Source organism: Neopsephotus bourkii, unplaced genomic scaffold, assembly GCF_033783945.1.
Source record: "Neopsephotus bourkii isolate Nb327-2 ecotype Australia unplaced genomic scaffold, CSIRO-AGI_Nbou_v1 NB_882, whole genome shotgun sequence".
In the NCBI taxonomy this organism is placed as follows: Eukaryota; Metazoa; Chordata; class Aves; order Psittaciformes; family Psittacidae; genus Neopsephotus; species Neopsephotus bourkii.
Genome location: NW_026901376.1, coordinates 2222972 through 2246365, shown reverse-complemented (window position 1 = coordinate 2246365; position 23394 = coordinate 2222972). Strand labels below are relative to the sequence as shown.

General features: G+C 45.8%; 2 protein-coding genes across 2 annotated transcripts in view; one reads left to right on the top strand and one right to left on the bottom strand.

The window, feature by feature from the left end:
- The first annotated feature begins 918 nt into the window (after positions 1–918).
- GET4 (guided entry of tail-anchored proteins factor 4) lies at positions 919–13151 on the top strand. Its single transcript, XM_061357067.1, has 9 exons — positions 919–1128; positions 4973–5051; positions 5476–5557; positions 6529–6678; positions 8309–8447; positions 10311–10451; positions 10535–10610; positions 10776–10848; positions 11812–13151. Exons 1-9 carry the CDS (start codon positions 974–976, stop codon positions 11898–11900), a joined length of 984 nt encoding a protein of 327 aa, XP_061213051.1. The 5' UTR covers positions 919–973; the 3' UTR covers positions 11901–13151.
- Positions 13152–14653: 1502 nt separating this feature from the next.
- ADAP1 (ArfGAP with dual PH domains 1) overlaps positions 14654–23394 on the bottom strand; it is a 58902-nt gene continuing 50161 nt past the window's right edge. Inside the window, exons 6-11 of the mRNA XM_061357066.1 lie at positions 23009–23155; positions 19449–19532; positions 17442–17504; positions 16989–17060; positions 16366–16594; positions 14654–15999 (exon numbers count right to left, since the gene is read on the bottom strand). Of these exons, the coding sequence (XP_061213050.1) occupies positions 15971–15999; positions 16366–16594; positions 16989–17060; positions 17442–17504; positions 19449–19532; positions 23009–23155 (624 nt within the window). The 3' untranslated portion in view covers positions 14654–15970. The remainder of the gene's footprint in view (positions 16000–16365; positions 16595–16988; positions 17061–17441; positions 17505–19448; positions 19533–23008; positions 23156–23394) is intronic.

The window sequence follows — 23394 nt, the reverse complement described above, 5'->3', positions numbered from 1 at the left end:
CTGGTGTCCTCAACATAAAAAGGACATGGATCTGTTGGAACAAGTCCAGAGGAGGGCCACGAGGATGATCAGGGGCTGGAGCACCTCCTGTATGAAGATTGGCTGAGAAAGTTGGGGCTGTTCAGCCTGGAGAAGAGAAGCTGCGTGGAGACCTCATAGCAGCCTTCCAGTGTCTGAAGGGGGCCTATAGGGATGCTGGGGAGGCACTGTTCATTAGAGACTGTTGTGATAGGACAAGGGGTAATGGGTTAAAACTTAAACGGGAAGTTTAGATTGGATATACGGAGGAAATTCTTTCCTGTGAGGGTGCTGAGGCACTGGAATGGGTTGCCCAGGGAAGCTGTGAATGCTCCATCCCTGGCGGTGTTCAAGGCCAGGTTGGACAGAGCCTTGGGTGCCATGGTTTAGTGTGAGGTGACCCTGCCCATGGCAGGGGCTTTAGAACTAGATGATCTTAAGGTCCTTTCCAACCCTAACTGTTCTATGATTCTATGGAGTGTTTTGGGGCAACGAGTGGGGTGTCCCCACGGTCTCCCAGCCCCTGTTTTTCCTGCAGCGTTTCCTTCGGTGTCCCTGGCGCTGCCTGGCACACGCTGAACTGAGTCAAGCAAAGCCCGGGCTGGTCGTTGCCAGACGCTTTGCACATGCAGGCAGATTTCAACCGCTGACGGTTCCTCCGTTGTTGTGTCAGCGCCATGCCAGCGCCCTTGCCCGTGTCCCTGCGATCGGGTGCACTGGCTCGGGTTCCTTGCCTGCGATCTACCCGTCCTTCCCGGCCCACATTCCCGGGGCTGTGGCACTGGGCTCAACCCCTGGCAGCTGCCGCAGCCTCACTGCCCTTCCGCGGCCCCGCGCAGCCTCCGAAGCCTCTCGGGCCGCCGTCAGAGCGGGCGGAAGCCGGGCAGCGAGGCGGGTGCCGGTCCGGGGCTGCGCGCCACTGCGCAAGCTCTCCCCCTGCCCCTCCTCCGCGGTGATGGCGGCGGCGATGATGGCGGCGGAGCAGGAAGCCGCTAAAGGCGGCGGCAGGAACCGCGGCGGCGTTCAGCGCGTGGAGGGGAAGCTGCGCGCCAGCGTCGAGAAGGGCGACTATTACGAGGCGCACCAGATGTACCGGACGCTCTTGTTCAGGTAGGGCCCGGCCCGAGCCCTGCCCCTGTCCCGCGCGGCCTTGCGGAGCCTTCCCACGCACTCGGCCCTGCTGCTGCCCGCCATTGGCCGCCGCTTCTGTCCATCTGCGTGTGCTGCGCTCTCATTGGGTCGTGGGGGGGCGGGGTGGGGCGGGTACGTGCCGTGGGGGGTCGGGTGAGCGGGGCCGGCCCAAGCAGGGACCGGGCTTGGCCTGGGGGAAGCGGCCGCGGGTCGCGGCCCTTCCCACCTTATCCCCCGCCGCCGCTGTGTGTTCTCGGTGGCGCTGTGGGGGCCGCTGCTCCCCGGGGTTTGAAGGTGAACTCTGCTGACGCCGCCGGGCCTACCCCGACCCGTTCCCGGCGGTTGCTCCCGGCCGCCGCCTGCCAGAGCGCAGCGTCCCGTTGGCGTGCAGAGGGCGGGTTGTGCCCTGCTACTCAGAGGGCACGGGCAGAGCTGATGTTCGGCAGCGTCCCGATGCGGTTCTTGGCGACCCCACAGCCTGAGTCAGGGCCCCCCTCCCGGCTCGGCAGGACGTGCGCCGGGTGCCAAATTGTAGTTGATGTATTTGTGTACTTCGCAATGAGTAAGTATAGCAGGCCTGGGTATTTATTCAGAGCCCTTTCTCTCACCGAAATCTAAAACGCAGCTCCTTGATTCCAGGGGCAAAGATTAAGGTATTCCTTCTAAGAGTTCCCTTGGTTGGGCCCAGGCTCTGCTGGGGGAGGTGAAGTCGGAAAGCTGCCTGCTGGGTCTTGTTAGCTCACGTGTGCGTCACCCTTCCCAAAACCTCATCTAAGTTAGAATGGGAACAGGCTGGTGGGTATCTACAGAAAAAGAGCAGCCGGTTGTATGGGGAAGAGAGTCCTTGGTGCACAGTCTGACTTTTACTGGTGGTGTGCAGCAGAGAGCCTGCGCTACCCTCTGAGACAAGCACTATTAAATTAAATCAAAGCAGTTGTGTTCTGCCGTAGCCACCTGATGAGATCAGTGAAGGCACCATCTGGGCCTTAAGACTTAATTTGTATTTGTGAATATATCTAAATTGAAGACAGAGCGTGGTCTATTTTACAGTAAGGGTTATGTGATGGGATGACAGCAAGGATTGCAGATTACACTTGGCGTGTCACTTCTCATCCAGGCTTCTGAATGTATTCACTTCCATACTTTGCTTAAACCTTTGTGAATTATTTTGGAATCCTTTTCTATTTTTGATGGAAGCAAAAGGAGGTGCTCCTTCAAATGAAAAGGTGATGTTTTGCATAGCTAGGAAGAGGGTTTCCTTGTAGGTAAAAAGATGTAATGGGGCTGTGAAACTTGTTTGGAAAGGCACTGAGGCCAAGGAGTAGTCCTGGACCGTCTTGTCTGTCTTCCATCAAATGTGTGTTAAATGTCAGCAGTTTTCCCGAGACACGTAAACGTGGTGGAGGTGATCTCATCTGTGGAATTGCAACTGGGACAGGCAGTGCTTACTCGTTTTAAACAATGCTGGCCTGTGAAACACTGTTCTGTTCTCTCATGAGCTGGTGTTAAACCTGAAATCCTGACTCAGAGCTTCAAAAGTCATGAATGCAGATGTACTTGAGGGTGGAGGAGGGGAGGACATGGAGGAGGAGATTACCATAAGCCTGTCTCCTGTAGACCTCTTATCCCTTCCTGTCATCGGCAGAGTGCATGGGAAACTGCTCTTCCTGCCTGACCAGCACCAGTGAACGACTTTCGTTCTGGGCTTGTGCTGTTACTTACTGTACAGGCTGCTGGGTTGAACTGTTCTTGTGATTTGGTGATTGAGTCAAACTTCCAAGTTTATCATCCCTGTTACATTGGTTTCTGTTTTCCTGATGGTTGTAGGTATATTTTGTGGTAGGAATGATTTCTTATGGTATTTCTCTTGTTCTAAATGCCATTTAGATCAATGTCATGGATATTTATTTCCATTAAAAACACCTTCAAAAATAAAAGTTCTTAAAAAGCCCCCACAAAACAAAACAAAAACCCCACAAAGTACCAAACCTCCCAGCTTTAAAAAATGGGGTTCGTATTGTAAAGCTGTTGTCAGCATCTTTTAGTATCTGATGTGATAATTACCGAATTAGAGCTCCCAAATAGCATTTCAAAACCACTGGAAGTAGAATTTGTGGAAGTGAATCAACACTGATATTTGGACTCAAACACCTGGAAACAAACCCAGATGTGAAGCCAACTATAAACCTATTGGATCTGCTGATCCATTTGACCAACATGCAGTGCATTTACTGTGGTGATTGCAAATCTGAATTGTTGAGGATACTTTTTCCAAAAATCCACCGTTGTGCCATCCATTACTGCAGTTCTGCTGAGTGTTCTGGATAAAAGGGATGTGGGGTTTTGGAATATGATGAGCAGGACTGGAGGACTGCCTCCCCTCTTGCTTGTTCATGGAATCACAGAATGGTTTGAGTTGGAAGGGACCTTAAAGCTCATCTAGTTCAAACCCCTGCCACAGTCAGAGACACCCTCCACTAGACCCAAGTTGCTCCAAGCCCCGTCCAACCTGGCCTTGAGCACTGCCAGGGATGGGGTAGCCACAGCTTCTCTGGACAAACCTGTGCCAGGGTCTCACCACCTTCACAGGGAAGGATTTTTTCCAAACACCCAATTTAAAGCTACCCTTTTTCAATTTAAAGCCATTCCCCCTTGTCTGATCGCTTTATGCCCATGTAGAAAGTCCCTCTCCAGGTTTCTTGTAGGCCCCCTTTAGGTACTGGAAACTGCTCTAAGGTTTTCCCCTGAGCAAGGTTTTCAGGTTGAACAAGCCCAGCTCTCTCAGCCTGTCTTCAGGGCAGAGGTGCTCCAGCCTGTGGAGCATCTTTGTGATCCTCTTGCCCACTTGCTCCAACAGCTCCATGTCCTTCTTATGTTGTTGCCCCCAGAGCTGGATGCAGGAGTGCAGGGCAGGGGGATTCTCATGAGAGCAGAGCAGATTGGGGAGAATCGCTTCCCTTGACCTGCTGGCCATGCTGCTTGGGCATGTATCCCAGATCAGGGTTGGTTTCTGGGCTGCAAGAGCACATGGCCAGCTCATGTTGAGCTTCTCAACCACTGTCTGATCTGATTTTGCCAGTAGGACCCGTTGTGTGATGGGAATCTCACATGCAGCACGAGTGTTTGGGATCCACTGCTCATTTTCCTTGCAAGGTCCCACTGCTCCCTGCTTCACTCCCAGAGCCACCAACCCCTCTCTCTTAGCCTTGGACATGCTTTTATGTTGGATCTGTAGTACCAGGGACCTTGCTACTGCAGGAGTGCACGGCTGTTCTGACTGCTGGGAGCAGAAAGGGGTGGAACAGGCACAGCACAACCAGGTGTCACAGAGGACAAAAGGAGTATGGCAGATACTAAAGCAGTCTGGTAGAACTCATGTCTTTCCTTTTTTGCTATGAGCAAATTGGATGTTGTTATTAACTACTCATAAAACAGACAATTTGAGAAACAGTGAAGAGAAATGGAAGTTGGAAACTGCTGCCACACTTAAACTGCTTTTGGTAAAGGCTCTGTCGGGGTGGTCTGAGTTCAATGCATTGGCATTTTTTGCTCAGGTGAACTCCTGGGATCATTTCCTTGTCTTTGTTTCAGCCCAAATCAGGTTTGAAGCTGACAGTTTTCATTCTTACACTCCTTATTGTGTTCTGTCAAGTCTGGAGGAGAAAAATTGTAGCTTCCACTTACATCATCACTAAAACTAACCTGAGACTTAATCGCCTTTATTTTAATTTTCATGATCTTGAATTCTTTAACTGCAAATAATACTCTGCATACACAACTTCTTTAGTGACAGCTTTTATCAAGGCTTTGGTATTGTTTTCAGGTATATGTCACAAGGAAAACATGCAGAAGCAAGAGAACTAATGTATTCAGGGGCTTTGCTGTTCTTCAGCCATAACCAGGTAAGTCATAACTGGTTTTGTTTGTGTGATTTGGGGCAGGCGGGGGTGTTATTCCAAGATTGTGAGGGGTGAATGGTGAATTCTCAGTGGTAGATGTTTGGGGTGATTGCTTTGTAATCTTTTTAGTTTATCTTTGGTTGAGTCTTTCTGCACAAAGAAGGATTATGCCAAACTGGAACATAAAGCAGATGAAGTGTGTGTGCATCCAAACAGTAATCGTAACCACATTAGTTTTGCTTTCCTGCAAGCTTCTCTTTTGATGACATCAACTCACTATAATTTTGTTACAGGGCAAGGTTGAGACTTCATACTGTGCCTTAGCTGTAGATGTTGATAAAAAGTGTTATATCTGCTTGTGACAAAATTCTGGTTTTCTTCTATGTACCAGTATGTTCATCACTACTCCTATGTGTCTGTTTTGTAGCAAAACAGTGCTGCTGATCTGTCCATGCTGGTTTTAGAGTCTTTGGAGAAATCGGATGCAAAAGTAGCAGATGACCTTTTAGGTGAGGTGACCTTTGTGCTCGGGTTTGATGATGTTTAGATGTGCTTTCACTTCACAGTGACTGTTGTTAACAGTTTTGAAACCCCAAATCCTTTTTGTATGCCCTGCCACATGGCTAAGGGTTACCTTAATCAAGGGGGGAGAACTTCATTAGGGAATAATGGATTCCCAGTACCTTTGTGGACATGCTCAGAACAAACGTTACTGTCTTGTGGCATTGTTCTTTCATTAATGCAGCAGTACCGTATTGTCTGCACAGTCACTCGTGTCACCAGGGCTTTGGTGGATGGTGATTTCCCACCCTAGCAGTGTAGTAGTGTGCTCATTATTTGTGACTCAGCTGCTCACAAGGGCATTTTTCTTCTTTAATTGTGGGATTTGGTAAGCAGCAACTCAGGGAGACCTTCTTAAGGGCTGTCTGGCCAGATGACTGCTGCAGCATGGGCAAGCTGCTCCTATTGATGGAACCCAGCAGACAGAGGCCATTCTTTGTTTACTTAGATCAGCTCTGACTTTCTGTATCCCATCCATGTCTTCTGGTGGTGCTTTTCCAAACTACAGCTCTCACAGCTTCCCTGTGAATGGCAAGCAGTCCCATAACCTGGAGTATTTCCTCCTCCTTGGAGCTGCATGGTATGCTCAGGAATATCCTGAAGGACCATGGTCCATCATCCTGAAGGTCCCACATGAAGAGAGGCTGTCCCCAGCTGTGACTGCAAGGCTCAGCTTTTGGCTGACTTGTCAATTGACAGTCATGTCAGTATTGCTGGCTGATAGATGCAGGATTGACTGGATGTATGAGAAGTGGCTCAAGTTTTGGGTCTCTCTTTTTAAGTTGGCTTTTGGAGGCTCTTAAGGGAGCTTAAAGTCACAGCACTGGAACTTAAATGTTGTGTCTTAAAGATGCATTAAAGGCAGCAGTTCATCCTATTTCTATCAATAGTAAATACTTGTGAACATTATTGTTTCCAGAAAACCTGGCTAAATTGTTCAGCTTAATGGATCCAAATTCTCCTGAAAGAGTGGCTTTTGTGTCCAGAGCACTAAAGTGGTCTAGTGGGGGATCGGGAAAACTTGGACACCCAAAACTGCACCAGTTGCTAGCAATTACCCTGTGGAAAGGTAAGAAAAATCAGCTGGCTGTTCTGTGTTTTGTTTTGAAAATACTGCAAGTGTGACACTCTAAGAGATCTACTTTGGAAATAATCTAAGGAAGCCGAGATGGAAATGACTGATTGAGTTCTGCTGTTACCTGATTTTAGCAGTAAATTTAGCATAATGTTGCTAACAGAAAAAAATCTGGGGCTGTGCAAAACCACAACTGCAGTAATGCTCTCTGTCAAAAGAAGGCTGATCCTTTAGACAGTGAGGTAGTTGAGTTATTAGGAGGAAGATTTTTGGGGAGCAAAGCTGTTTTGTTGTGGGTTTTTTATATTCATTTTGTTTTTAAATCCTGGGTAAACATGAAAAAGACTGAAATACATCACCTACCATCCAAACCAGTCTTTGGATCTGCAGTTAAGTACTTTCTGAGATGTTGAGCAGCAGGCTTATTCCATGTTGTCTTTGATTTATGTGGGATTTTATTACTTGGGATGTAAGATAAACCAAAAATACACTACATAATTATTGTCATTATGGATGGTAGCCAGTTTTTAAAGTCTTACATAACCAAAGGTGAGTGAGAACAGTTGAATAAATGCCATCTTTTTCTGTGGTTTCTTGTGAATTAGTAACTGTGCAGGATGATTGTTTAGCTTATATTTTTTAGTAGCTATGAAGTGATTATGGCGGTTTAATATAACGATCCTGACTCAGTGGTCAGCATTCCAGCTCATTGCCTTTTTGTGTGCCACAGGCAATTCCACAACTCTTCTCATGGGACTTTCAGCTTGATGGCTGCTACCAGCCACAAGGGGAGGATTTTCCTCAGAGCATTTAAGTTAGAGGCTGAGATATGATTAGGGTAAGAAACAGTTGCATTCTGAAAGCAAAACTCCCCGTTTTGCAGCCATATGCTCACTGTTCTTTTGAAGAGCAAAACATGCATGTTTTTCTTAGCCTGTAGGTTTTGAGAGTCCATCAGAAAAGGCTCACGTTTTAAAACAAAGCTTTTAAATCCCTAAAATTAGCAGCTATCCAGTTTTGTCATTGCGGTGATTTTTTATGGTGCTTTGCTTCAAGTTAAGCTCTGACAAGCCATTGCCATTTCTTACACCCTTTTTTTCCTGTGTAACTGCTGTTCTATTCAGAATATGAAAGCAATTTTAATTTTAATAGCAAGAGTAGGCTAAACTAGAAATAGGAAATGCCTTCATTCTGTGCACTTGGAAGGACACTGAAGATGCTGTTTGACTTCTTGGTGCACATAGTTTAATATGGAACTTCTTGATTATTTTTTTTTTCCTCAGCACTGATGATAGCACATGAAGTGTCAACATGCAGTGAGATAAAATATGACTGCAAGCTGATTGTCCCAGTGGTGGCTGTGTTTTGGTTGGCATTGAATAAACTGTATTTAGTAATATTTGTTCAACTGTATTTAGAATAACATTTATTATTTCCCTTCATAAATTGTCTGTTAACTTATAAAGTAAAAAGCTCACTCTCTTTTTTGCGAGGCTTGTTTATATACCATGTGTGTAACTCTTGTCCTTTTACCAGCTGTAGTGTACAAGCCTAACAAATTTGGTTTTATGTCCAGGTATGATGAACTGATTTCTTAAAAGCATTTTTCTTTTTCCTTTTGTAGAGCAAAACTACAGTGAATCTCGGTATCACTTTTTGCACTCCACAGATGGTGAAGGATGTGCAAATATGCTAGTAGAATACTCCTCATCCAGGGGATATCGCAGTGAGGTCGACATGTTTGTAGCACAGGCAGTACTACAGTAGGTGTTAAACTTCTTATTAACTATTTTGCATAGATGACACTGTGTTTGAGGCCAGTCTAATTTACTCATAACTGTAGGCTAACCCTTTCACAAGAACCTGTCAAATTGGCCAGAGCTTCTGAAACTCATTTTGTGTGATAACTACAAGAGAATCATCTCAAAACCGATACGTTGAATTTGTCAGACTGGGGAGAGAAAAAAAGCCCGAAACAACTCTAACTCAAACCCAAACAAAAATATATTAAGGTCGAAACCTGACATCATATTAATTACCTGAAGAATTAATGTAATCTGTTTGACCCTGAAAGCACAATTCTTAGCTTTGTTAACAACACTTTAATTAGGGCTTACCTTGATGTTCTTACTAAAACTGGACCGAAGTAGGCTCTATATTTACCCTTTGTATAGTACTTGTTCTCAGTCCCATTGTCCTAGAAAATAATTTGTCTTGGATCACCCTAGTCTGTGGCTTGCATTTATTTTAGGCAATTATTTTGTAGGAGGTGGGAATTCAAGTTATGATGTGCCTTTGCAGAGCTCATGTACAGTTAAGGTTAACAAAGCCAGTTTTACTGTGTTGAATCAGCTGATGGCTTTCTCAGTCAGGAAAAGCAGCTCATGGAGGAGTCTGAGGAGGAGGTGAAGACAGGACTGTGCAGCAGGGAATCAGGAGGAGAGTAGGTGTTGGGGGAGAGGGAGGAGGTGAGAGCACGTCTGTCTCTCTTTTGGCAGCAGTGAGCTGTCATGTCAGATTGTCCTGTTTTCCATAGCTGACTGATAAAGATTGCAGCAATTTTGAGAGGTAGAAGATCCTTTATGGAAATCCAGTGTATGCAGGGCTCTTACACAATTTTATCAGTCTTTGTTCTGGAGTGGGGGAAATTGGGGGGAGAAGTTACAAGTAAGAAATTATTTTTCCAGTATTTATACAGCACTGTTACTGCATCCTTTACTGGCCTGTATCTCAACCACTGTACTAAATCCTCTTACATAGCAGTTTATACTCTTAATGAAATTAATAGCAGTTCCCTGCTCAGCAGTAAGGCAAAAGAGCCCAATGCCCTTCAACCTGTGAGGGTCCAGTCTTGAGAGCAAAAATGAGACTGCTTGTGGGATCTTTCCCAGTGCTTGCAGACAGCGTGTCCCAGATAAAGTCTCTTGTTAGGCCTATGGGACTTGCAGAGATTGCCAGTTAAATGAACTGGACCTGAACAAAGATTTGGGAACAAAGTGTGGGGAAATTGATCCATTCACTGGTGACAGATGGCTTGGGAGCTCAAAGTGTAGCTTTATTGTGAGACTTTGTGTGTCAAACTTACTAGCAATCTTGGTGCCATGGTATTTTGAGCTAGTTCTAGTAGAATGGCAGGAGTAATTGGACACTGGCAGATACATACTGAAAGGAGATGTGTTCAGGAGGAGATGGGGCCAGGAGGGATGTCTTTAATTGGGTTTTACCTCAGCACAGTAAATATGATACACACTGGTATCATATTTAATTTGAATTACAGTGGCCAGTATTTCCACATTTTTATTTAACTGATGCCCTCTTTTAGTAACTGCCTTGTATGCAACCTGCTTAGATCTTGGTTAAAGTAATTCTGTTAATCAGCTCTGCCTCCAAACCTGCTTATTCCACAATGTATTCTAGTAGTGATTTCCCCCTTCCTCAGTTGATAGCCAAACTATTGCCAAAGATGTGTATCTCTACCAGTTAGTTTTTGCCATCGGTTTAAGCCTGAGATGGTTTCTGTGCATAAATGAAATAGAGCTTGTTGAGCATTTGGCTTCCCTTTTAATTTCTTCATGTGAAACTACTTCTCTGCCTTTTAACTTGCTGTGTTCTGTTTCCTTTTGCAGATTTCTCTGCTTAAAAAATAAGACCAGCGCATCAGTTGTTTTTACGACATACACGCAGAAACATCCTTCAATAGAAAAGGGTCCTCCCTTTGTTCAACCACTGCTAAACTTCATCTGGTTTCTGTTACTGGCAGTTGATGGGTACAGTCTGATTTTTCTCATGTTGCTCTTGGTTTCCTTTCAAGTTGTTACTGAGATTACATATTTTGTTGTTTCATTTCTAGAGGAAAACTAACAGTATTTACAGTATTATGTGAACAGTATCAACCTTCACTGAAGAGAGATCCCATGTATAATGAGGTGAGTTACTCATAAAGATCCCACCTCGGAATTAGTTAAGTAACAGCTGTTTGTGACTTGTAGGTAGGGTTCAGTGATCTAGCTTGTGTGGTGTGACTGCTCCCCATAGTATTTTAACCTGTAAACAAAGTAGCTGACATTGTTCTTCATCTTGTGTCGTTTCAGTACCTAGATAGAATAGGACAGCTTTTCTTTGGTGTTCCGCCCAAGCAGACATCGTCCTACGGAGGGTTACTAGGTAAGGTTTATACTGACAGTTGTTTATAGATATCACCAGGATTTTCGTTATCTTTGAGAAGGGGAGAAGCATGTAAAAGACTCTCATGTTTAATTTTTGACATTACACTACAAATTCCAAATGCAGAGAAAAATCTTATTTGTGTTAAAGCTTCATTTCCTCAGACTTAAGTGGCTCATTTTGCTTAAGTTGAATCTGGGACTTTGGTAGAGATCTAACCAGTGCTGATATAAAAAGAATGTTCTCAGAGTAGAAGTTCTGAAATTTATACTGCACCTTCTACTAGAAATGAAAGGGAACAGGAAATGAGGGCTGAATTTCTCTTGGTCTTGAATAAAATGTGAGCAAATTGAACTGGATTACTTTTGTAAAATCAAATGTTTTTCCTTGAGAACTAAGCTCTTCTGTTTGTAAACTGACTTGAGGCTTTACCTGTAAATGCCAGTTCACTGATACCCAAAGTTTGATGAAAAACATCATCATCATAGATCCCATATATAAATAGTGGCGTTTCAGCAATTCAAGCATTTTTAAATTGGATAAAACAGGGAGAACTCATAAATGTCTCTGACTTTCAAACAAGTTCTTTATAGCGTAATGCAGACCATTGCTGCTTTTTGAGAGTTTCACTGCTGGAGGTGTGACTTCCCTCATTTGGTTGTATTTCTTTTTCCTCCTGTCGGGGTGTAGCTGTAGTACGTATGAGACTTTGGTGTTTTTTTTCCAGTGTGCTCTCAGAGAGGATCAGTATCAAAATACAGCTTCCCAAATCAAAAAATTCTTAATGGAAACCAGTGTAGGAATACTAATGTCTTGCTGAGATGCCTTTATTTCAAAATCCCCCCTTCTGTTTTAATTTATCATTGAAATCTGCACCCTAGCAGGACCGAAGGAAAACAGTTAAAAGATTTTGGGATGAGAATGCAAAAGTAGCAAATTTTACTGTCCTGTATTTTATTCTAGGAAATCTTTTAAACAGTCTGATGGGAACTGGAGAAGATGATGACACAGAAGATGGTCAGGAAGACAGCAGTCCGATCGAGCTCGACTGAATGATGTTGTCACTGGGTGCCGTGTCACTCTGATGATTCGATGACTCCAAAGACAGTTTTGGAATTTGAATCCCGCAATTGTTTCTTGGCACCTAAAAGGGCTCCTTTGGTCTTTTAGAAATGGTTGCTGAAATGTTTATAATGTTTGGTCTATATTATTTATGTAAAAAAAAAAAAGAAAACAACAAAAAGTAGCCAAATGAACCAATTGGAGCAATTGTTAGCAGGCTTCTGATAACAGCAGCTGGTGACTGATTAAAATATAGTCTTCTACGGTTTCTGATGCAGTATTCCCTTTTGCACAGTAATTCAGTAAAGCATAAATATGGGTCTTGTATTTCATGGCCTATCCACTACCGTCTTTGTTATGAGAAAGCCTCCTTGACCTCTTGTCATCTCCAAGGATGATCTCAAAAGGAAAGGTGACCAATTGTATAATTTATGTGTGAGGCTGGTGCCAAAAGTACTGTGAGATGAGCCAAGGAGCATAATTTGAGATGCACAACCAAGAGACATTGATACCAAGAACTCACTTCTACTGCTGTGAGTAACATGCACGCCGTTCATACTGCCTTTCACTCTGGCTGACCCCATGCGTGTATTTAACCGATACTTTCCTGAAAAGCACAAGATTGAATTGTCCTTTAGTAAAAGCTGATCAGCTGAATGTAGGTAATTGGCTTCCATGAGGATCTCTCTTGCCTAGGTACAAAAATTTGGCATCTAGATGCCACCTCTGGCTCATGGCTCCTTTGGAACAGATTCTTTTTCAGCCTAAATTCACAACCATATGTAAAGGTGACAGCATTGTAGTGAATGAATTGATTTGTCACGAGCAAGGTATGTGTTTGAACTGCAGCTGTATGTTAAGAAAAGGGATACTGCAGAGCCTTTGGTTCTTTATGATATATTTATTTTTCTTGGGTGATTCATTCATTTAACACTTTCTGTAAGAAAAGAATAGATCAATAAATAATGGAGTAATTTCAGCCCCAGTGGTAGGCATAGCCATTCTACATCTTTTCCTCTTTAATGCAGCACAGCAGATGGCAGTACCATGAACAGATGAAATGATGGGGAAACGCTTTATTTTTTCATGATGAAAATAAAAAAAAGCTTAGATTAATAAACAGCAATCATGCATGGGGGAGGGATTAATACAAATCTATTGACTGTATGAAAAAAGAAAAGGCATTGAAAGGAAGACTTTGTGTTAATTGTGAGGTCTCAAATAAACACTTTATACCAGGATGGGCGATGTTGCTGCTTTCTAAGCGTCTTTGAGATGTTACTTTTCTTGCTGTTTTTTTCCCCTCTTCATGTAACTGTGGGTTCAGACCTTAGTGTTGCATCTTTACCTCTGTGCAGTAAAGACATTGCTTTAGTTTTAATTGGGTGTTGTAATGTCTAGAGCTGATGTGGATTGCTTTGATTCACAGCAAGGGCAGGACAGAACCCCTACCTGGGATGGTGCTATAGCCATTTAATAGTGTCCCACAACAACAGCCCCCTCCTGTGTCCTGCAGATACAGCTTGAGGTGAGTTCAGTGTTCATCACCTTGGCTGCCAGCAACACCCTGATTTGCACCTTGTGTGCACTCAGCTCAAACCGCAGCACCGCAGTACACTGTGCATCTGCTGCTGGGCATGGGCTGCGCCTGCAGTGTGCCCAGAGGCAGCTTCCTAGGGACAAAATACAGGTGCAGTAATTACAGTGGTGTGTACAGAACATACATGTGTGTTTAAAATATGTATTAAAATATATATACACACACATGTAAAATGTATATATACAAACATACAGTCTTCTGGGTATATAATAATTTATAATTAAATAATGGCATGGCATAGAACTTATTTATCATAGTAGTATTAATTATGTACACACACAATCTTTACAGCTAGCTAGAAACTCAGCTAGCCCAGCCTGTCCCCTCCCTGCTCCTCTCAGGCCTGGGGTTTTAAGTAACTGTCAGACTGTGACTTTTAGTATAAATCAAGTATCTATCTGTAGCTAAATATACACAAATGCAGGTGGATATGTGTATGTTTATATGCAATATATTTCTCTTTATAATTAAATATGTTATACCTATAGGAAAAGCATATACATGTATATTTATAATATATAATTAAACACTTAACTTTGCAGTTATAAACATGTCTATACACATACAGATGTATGTATAAAATACATTTAGCTTATACATTTGTAAATCACATGTCTAATGATGGCTACATATATACATGCACGTGCATATGAACTATATTCAGCTCATACACATAAAAGTGTATTATACATTATGCTATCTCTACTATCCACAGTTTAGTTGCTGTGAATATTCAGCAACTAATTCTGTATTCCTAAGAATATGGAAATAAATTTATTTCTATATTCCTATTATCCTATTTATTTATTCTATTGCTATTTATTAACTATCCACCTCTATATTCCTAATATATATCTTTTGTGCATGTGTGTGCATAAATATTATATATAAAACATATACAATATACACTCTATTACACACACATACACAAATACATATAACACGTTATATACATAAATGGTGTAATTTACATGAAATATATTTACCTGGTATAAACAGACACACGTGTGATGCAGCAGCTCCTCCTGGGGGATGAGGCAGTTTCGTGGGTGTCCCATGTCCCCAGCGTGCTGCCAGCACCATCACCTGCTTGTATTTTAACCCCACCTCCCTCCCCCTGCCCCAGCACCACAAGGCTACAGCTCTGACATAATAATTTATTGGTTCAAATGACATTTAGTACCACAGGTGTCTTACCAGTGACAGAACGAATGCATACAGCCGATGAGATGCTCTCATTTACACACACCAACCTAAGGAACGCGTGGGACAGGTCCGTATCTGGGGCTGGTACTTTCATTTTGGGGTAAAAAGCCAGCACATGGTGTGCAGGTCCCAGCCCGCCCGCCCTGACCACAGGAATTACAGTGCTCAACACCGCGCTGAAACGTCACTTCAAAGCAGCTTATATATCTTTTTTTTTGGTAGGGAAACTGATAAAATTAACAAAAATTGACGACAACAACAAAAAAATAAGAGAAAAGTGAGGGAATTACTGAAAGAAAAAGTGCAATCACCAGCCTGGAGTAGCAGCGTGCTGTGGGCTGGAGGGACTGGCCTATGGGACTGGGCTGGGACAGGCTCTTTACGGCGCCTGTCAGCAAAACTGCACCTACAGCTCAGCACCTCCCACTCCCCACTGGGCTCTTGGAATGGTGTGAACCCCCCCAGCCATGGAATGGGGATGGCATGGGGAGCAGAGCATGGGCCCTAACCCAAAAAGCTTTTCTTCCCTGGCATCATCTTGTGGCTTGGTGTCCCCCTCGCAGGGCTGGGGACAGCACTGCTCTGTCCACACTGGGCACCACTCCTCCTTCATTAAGCAGGTGACAAGGCCAATGATGCCAATTTCCTCTATTTCTAAATCCTGTTTGACCCTAAGCCTGGGTCCAGCATCACCACCACTCCCCAGGTGAGGTAATTTACTTATCATTTACCCTGATGCCGTCAGGAGGCTCAGCCATTTTGCACATCACCACTCTGGGTGTTTCCAGGTCGCTGCTTCACATCCCATGAGGATGCCCCTGCTCCTCCCCTACAAAGGAAGCTGGTGAGAGCTGGGGCTGTGAGGATGCTCAGCTCCAGCCCCCGGGCACCAGCTGGAGGGGAAAAGACCCATGTCCCCCCAGATGTGCCACCAACAGTCTTTGCTGCCCCGCTGAAGCGGGTGGGACTCCCCTTTCAGCAGGTGAGGGGTGCTGGGGTCACAGGACTACTTGTCCCAGCAGCGCATCCCATGGAGCGCTGGGCCACAGAGCTGAATTTTGGGTTGGATCAGCATCCGACATTTCACTGCCACCCTTCTTGGTTTCCAACATGATCAAGTGAATGATGAGGGGAAAGGGAAGTATTATTATTGTTATTACTGTTATTATTATTCGTTATCTTTAACATTTCAAATAAAACCACATTGTGTTGTAAACAGAAGCTCACTCCTCAGGTCTGCCCAGCCAGTCCCAGCTACGGTTTATGTTTGAAATGGGCTTCCACTGAAAGAAAAAAGAACAGAGAAAGTTAAAAGCAGGACAAATGCTGGCAAGTGGCCATAGTGCAATTGCAAGCCCTCCCTGTGGACGGTCCTTGTCTTGCTGATCCTCCTCGGCTTCAATTATCCTTATAACTGGGTGACTGATCAGCCATACAGCACCATGGCCATCATGCCTGAAGTGATGAAGGAGGATAGGATACCATCCTCCTCCTCCCAGAGCCCCTGTGGTTGGGCACACTTTGCATCCTCCCCTGGTGAGGAAGGGCTGCCCTGCGGTATCCCTGATCCCCCTCCATTCCTCCCATCCTCTAACACATGGGAAATAAAGGGGGGTCAAGGCTGATTTCAGCCCTGCCAGCAAGCACACCTGCGTATTCCTGAGGCAGCATCGGCCGGCTTATAACTTTCTGAAAGGTTGTAATCCACTCCAGCTGGTCATCCTCTGTCTCGCAGGCAAAGAGGAATTTCCGATCCGGGGTGACAATGGTTATCCCGTGCTGCCAGTGGTTTCCCTGCGTGGATGGTGGGAGCCCTTCCAGGACCTTGTAGCTGTTTTCCTTGCTCCCAATAAAAACTTCCCCTCTAGCAAAGGCATCCTAGGATACAGCAGAGCAGTCAGGCAGGCTTAACGGTGAAGGGGAGCTCTGCTTCCCCGGGCACCCTGCACCATCTAGAAGCTCCATCAGCAAAGTGCAGCAGCCAAGCACTGAAAGCACCAGCCACCCCACAAAGCTCTGCTCCAGCTCCTCCCAGGGCACTCACAAAGCAGGACCAACACCCGGGATCCAAACTCCAGCAAAACCTGCAGCTGGTGCACAGGGTTTCCAAAGTGGCTTTGGTGAGTATCTGTGCACAGAGCTGCTGCATGTTGATACCAGGCAGATCCACGTAGCAATGATGGCTCAGTGCCTGAGCTTCACTGCGGATTGTTATCTATCATTTATCATTATTGCCAATTCCCAACAGACAGCCCAGGAACCTTCACCTTACCAGGGGATCTTTGAAATACATGAGCCGTCGGTCATCCATGGTGAACCATCGCTTCTTGAATCCCTCTGTTTGCTGAAGGGTCAAAAAAAGGCAAGATTACATACCAAAGCAGCGCAGCTCCTCTCTTACCAGACATGATCCAGGAGTATCAATGTACTTGGAACCCAACGGGCTGGGAAACTGGAGAACAGGCAGCTTCTGGGCTACCATGAGCCACCAAAGCCACTTGGCCAGCTATAGCAGGTGGGGCTGCAGGAACAGGCAGTGAAAGGGAGAATGGGGATGGTGTGGTTGGTTTGTGAAGTGGTTTTGGATGTTTTCAATGTTTGCTCCCAAGTGCATTAACACATTCATGGCATTAAGGCTTCAACAAGGGTGTCTTTGTCCCACCAGAGCACCCATAAAGAGCAGGATTCATGCTTAGAGGGGCGGCAGGAATGTTTTATCCCCTACCTTTGGCCCTGTTTTCTCCATGTAGCCTTCCTTCAGGTAGTTTCTAGAGAGCTTTGGCACCAGCTGGAGGCAGACGAAGAGGAGAGAGAAGAGAGCAGCGTCAGATGGAGGAAGCTGAGGGTCCCGGGGTGGACAGGGGTCACTGGAAGGAAAGCCCCCCCCAAGCTCACGCATCAGCTCTGGCTGAACACTTCAGTCCCACCCCTCCAAAGTGCTCAGAAGAGATGGGTGCAGAAACACGACTCATCTTTGAGCACTCATCCAGCAAAGCCAGCAGCCTCCAGAAGAAGCCCCCAGTCCAAACCCCACTTCATGGGTCAGCTCTGGTGATAACATCTCCTCCACCAGATGCAGTGGTTGCCCTGAAGTATAATTTCCCTGTAAAACCCCATTAACACACACTGCCCGTGCACGCCCCATTCCTGCAGATACTGCTGACAACAGCTACCAGCACCAGGGATATTTTTAACGCTGCTTAGTGAAGACAAGGCAGTAGCTGCGAGATCTCAGCAGATGCCTCTAAAAGCCTCTTGAAAGATGACGAGTCTCACCAAAAACAGGGCCGATGAACCTGGCCATGTGCCTCCCCGCCCCTGCTCCTGCCTTTTATTTAAACAGGTTGAGCAGGTGTGTGCTTGTAAGGCCAAGACACCCCAAAATACATCCATCCAAAGAACACAAAGCTGTTCCGCAGCGGCTGGGAGCATCTTTGTATTGGACACTTCACTATAGGCAGTGAAGGGCTCTGCAGTGCTCATAGCCCTGATGTGTGGCTTCTGGACAGGGATGAGGACATTTTGCTAAGCATGGCGCTCATCACCCTCAGCTCAGAGAGGTTTCCCACCCTGCAGATGGGTCCCCAAAGCATCCATCAGAGACCCTCACCCCCTAGGAGCTGCAGAGGCAGCCTGGGCATCCTTACAGTGGTGCGAGTAATTTATATCTCTCTACTGCATTTAAACCAGGCTCCTGCTTAAATTTAATGCCTTTTCATCTCTCTGACAGGGTGAAGGACTCATAAATCAAATGCTAGTGATGTCAACACCCTGGCTGGAGCTAACTCACGTACATAACCCAGTCTCCACAGAGGTCTCCCTAAGCTGAATGCTGTGAAGGGCTGTTCAGTATTCCACAGTCAAAAATTGAACACTGTTAAACATTCCCATCCTCTGTTTACTCCAAAGAGTAACTGATGAGAAGAGATAATAAGTAAAAATATCAATAACTTATCTCCCACCAAAACTGCCAGGGGGGTGAGCATATGAACGCTCACCAACTCCATTAAGGTCTGAGGGATTTTGGGGGGCAATTTGATTCAGATGTGCCAACCAATTTTAGGAGAAGGAGAGAATATGGAGAGGGGTAGAAATGATCAAGGAAAGTATATGCTGCACAGCAACTCTTACTGGTTAGTTACAGAGTAGTCAGCAACAACCGGTGACGTTACACACCAACTGAAGTGCAACTGCAACACAAAACACTTACTCTCAGCTTGCATTAATAATGCCTCTAGTATTATATTAGCAGAAGGTAATGCAATTAGCAGTTCCAGCTCCCGGAAAACACAAGACAGAGATATAAGACAGGCTGCACTGACCTGCACACAACAACTCATCCCAGAGACCTGGGTACAGCACTGGCATTCTTTTGCCTTCATCTTTTCTACCCTGCAGCCTTTGTTTCAGCTTTTAGTATTGACAGCAACAGCTTTCGAGAAAGATGCTCATGGCTTCCGCACATGTGACAGAGCTGGAGTTACTCATAAGCACGACTCACATCTTGAGGGTTGAGCACGTGTGCATGCACATGCACGTGGTTTCCAAGGCTGGATGGATGTTCTAACAGGTGCTGCACGTGGGCTCAACATCCCACTGCAGGAATTTCAACCCAGGGATTGTCAAACCCTCCGAAGGATATAGCATGCCCCAAGCTTTCCAGCTGGCTTATCAAATGCTAAAGAGCAAGGGAAAAAAACCCCAAGAACCCCCAAACTGCAGGAAAACTCACATCAACGTCACTGGCTCCAGGGAATGCCACTTGTAAGTAATGAAACCGTGCTGCGCGGATGGCATTGAACCAGTCCACTATCTCCTAATAGTGAAAGAAAAGCACAGTGAGTAACGTACTTTGCACACAAAATAACACGGTCCTGCTGGGTTTCATCCCTTCCATCACTTTGTCCCAGGTGACAGAGGGCAGTTTGGCAGCAGTCCTAAACAAAATAGAATACGGACATAAAAGGGAGCAGCAAACAGGTGAAGGATGGGGAACATCCAACTGCTGCCCCAGGCTGCAGAACAGGACACGCAGCGAGGACCAAGGGGCTTTCTGCAGAGGGAAAGATTTGAGCACATCTCTGAACAACGTTAAAACCAGCAACAAATCAGTACTTGAGATATGAAGCTTGACCCTATAAACACTACTCAGCCCGTGCTGGCAGTGCAAAGGCAGCCTGCCACCAACCGGTCAGCAGCCACAAGCACAGAACGCCTGAATCCACTTCAGTTTTTGCAACATACTCCCATTTTTTGCTAAGAGTGGCTAAATCCCTCTTCATCTTTGTACTCCAGTCTATCAGTCATATCTGTGATTCCTCTAGGGACAAACACAGCAATAATGAAGTCCCAGCTCACTTCCCAATTCTTCCTTCCCTCGGCAACAATCTCTCAATCTTTTGCTTTCTGTTGTTGGTTAGTTGGTTTTTGGTTTTTCCCCTACAAAACGGTTGTTTTATAACTTCTTTGTTTTAAAACTCAATGACTCCTTTGTTTCTGGTGAGACCCTCAGAGCTTGTGCCACACTGGGTGCCTTTGTGAAGGTTTAACTGAGAAATGCCACATTAACTTGAAGTGATCCGCACAGGGAGCTGTCAGACACTGCCTTGCAGTCTAAAGGCATGGGCAGAAGAAAGGCACATTGGAAGGAAGATGTACCGGCTGCCTGCACCGGGATGCTGAGCTGCAGGGAAAGGGGATGCTGAACCTCTGGCTGCCACACCACACATCAGGGACAGGTTCAGTGAACCAGGCTTCATCCTCAAATCAACAGCCAACCCCTTCAGCTGAGGTTGCCGCAGCATAAGAAAGACCATATCAAACTAGAAATCAGCCTTCAGTATCTTTAAAAAGATTTAAACCTTTTCATGCTTTAAAAATTATTTGGGGTAGGCAAGGGGAAGGCTCTTCTGTGTAATTTTGGAATGGGGGGTATCTCAAAAATGGTCTAACACGACAAATAGCCACCCCCTGGAAGCCTTGGTTTGTTAATCTGCTTCAAGTGGAAGGAAGAAAATGTAATAGGATATACAGAAACAATGTTTTTGGAAACTCTAACCTACTTGTCTAAGGTTTTACTTACTTATCATTTGCTTTCCTACCCTAAGCAGCTAAGCAGACCCCAGAGAGCTGCACAAAGAGAGTCAGCAAGAGTCAGGCTCCTGAAGTAAATGATGATCAAAGCAGGCTGGAGGTAACGAGCAATATTAAGGTGTTGATATTTCATACAGTAACCAACGGGATGGATATGGATGTATTTTTATAACTATGAAAACTATATATTTTATATATATGCATATATACATGTGCTGGTCTCCTCCTTGATTGTGATGTGAGATAGGGTTTCATCCTGCAGAAAAGCAGAAGCTGAAACCCTCACTGGCTTCCAGTAGATGACTGTTTCACAGAATATTGGTCATCCATGGCTGGAGGAAGCCACACCACCACCTTTCTTTACACAAACCTATACCTGGGTATGCAAAGCCAAAAGGCTCAGTTGCTAAACTTCTGCCTGTATACTTACGAACAATGCCACAGATGGAGTGAGGAGATATATCTGATGTATTAAACTGATGTCGAACTGCTCAGTGTTTTCAGATGGGAAGGTGGTGTCTCACCAGCTCATTAGTGGAGATTCCTTTCTCTAAGTTATGCCCCACAGCAAGCAGAGAAAATGAACTCCTGCCCTGCACCTTTGCAAATGGCTTTTCTAGGCTCTCAGCTTCCTTCTGCTCTGCTTGCAATGCCACCACAGACACCCCCCTCCACATGCCACCTTGGTGTCTTTCCAGTCTCCATCCTGTGCCAGAGCCACCCACATTGCCATGGTAGTCTCAGACTGACAACCCCAGATAAAAACGCAACTACTTCTCACTGTACCTCCAGCTCATCCAACCCTGGAGCTCAAGCAATGAGCCTGTTTGCTGCTGCTCCTCAGTCCATCATGCCCCCTCCTCCCATCCTGAAAGCTCCTGGTGTGGCTCAGGAAAGGAAGAGCACTGGGGAAAAGCATTTTGCTAATTTATCCAGAGAACATCCAAAGATCTTGGTTCGCACCCTACAGGTTGGTTTTCCTGGAGACAGCCCATCTTTGAGCATCCCATCAGTGATGGCAACCCCAGGGCTGGCAGCAGCTCACTGCAGCTATCTGAGCTGCTCCAACCAGAGGTCCTGCAGAGGGAGCTTCAGCCCTGGATAGGAGCTCAGAGCACGGAAACCCACTGCTGCAGCTTTCCTGCCTCCCACATCCAGATGCAGATCTGGGTGCTGCTAAAGGGGTGGCTTCAGCTTCGTGCCCACAGGAGGGACAGCCCCAGCAAGAAGCACCAGTTCAGCTGCCTGCAGGACAAGGGCAGTCTGCACAGAGGATTGGTCTCCAGCTCCAGTGGGTGCCTCAGCTTCACCCTGCCTGGCTCTGGTGGTGGGTAAGTGCTAACACGGGACCACAACAACATGCTTTAAAGTGGTCAGAGCCCAAGACACATCTTCCTGCTGGAACAGCTCTCCAGGACCTGCAAACAGACGGAGCAAGACCCTACAGTGCTGCAGGGTGTGAGAGGCCAGCCAGGCTGACCATCTATTATATGCATATATGCATGCACACACACGTGTACTACATGCACATTTATCTACATGTACAAAACCATGCCATGCCGCTAATCAACACAACCCGATGCACTAACTGCTTCCTGCCAGGAGCACCTGCACTACACAGGAGCCACATTCAGCCTGTGAGCACGCCAAGCATCATCTGGCTCCATAGCAACCGGAGCCTCAGCAGCAACGCAGGTGAGATCAGCTTTGCTCATCCACAGGTGAAGAGTGTTTTGGTGGCATTACTGACCTATACAGTCTGGAGAGCAGCGACTGCTGTGAGCACATACTGCTTATCCCCAGCAGGGCTGCCTGGCTTACTGCGCCTGGGTGAACAGCTGGGAACAGGCTGTGCACTGAGACAATCCCGCAAATCCCTGCCCTGCAGTCCATGAGGGATTGTCCCCAGAAAGCCTCTTTGACAGGCAGGGTGCTGAAGGGGAGGCAACAGAAAGGCTGGAGGCACCATGACAGCAAGAGGGAAGTAAGTGCGATGTGAACATGACCGCTTTAGGCGCTGATCCAGGGCTGATGGTATTTTATGAGGACTCCCAAGTATTTGGCAGAAGGAAGAAAGAGCTGAAAATTAAGGCTGTGAGATGGCATCTACTGCAACCTCCTTCAGGAGGGCTGGGACCTCAGCATCAACCCCCAGGACCACAACCCAACCCAACCTCCTTGTTACCTCCCTGCTCTCACCTTGCCATCTTCATGATAGACAAAGATGTTCCTTGTGCTGTTGTCCTTCAAGTAAGTGATCTGCAGTCCGTGTGGGTTCCCGATTTTTGCAGGCTGGAAAGTTGCATTTAGATGTTCGATCTTCATAATTGCTTTGGGTTCCTTCGCCTGGAAAACACAGCTGAGTGAGCAAACACCTGAGAACTGGCTTTCAAACCAAAAAGCAGTGCACTTGGTCAGATAAACCCTGATTGAGGCCATTAGCTAAAAGAGAATAGATTACTCCCAGTGCACAAAACTGCCCATTGATGAGGTATCAAAGCCTTTGCTCGTGTGTCAGTGAGTGCTTTCGAACAGCTTGGAAAAATGCTCTGTTCTTCTGCAAAATCCAGTGGAGTTCAAGGGGA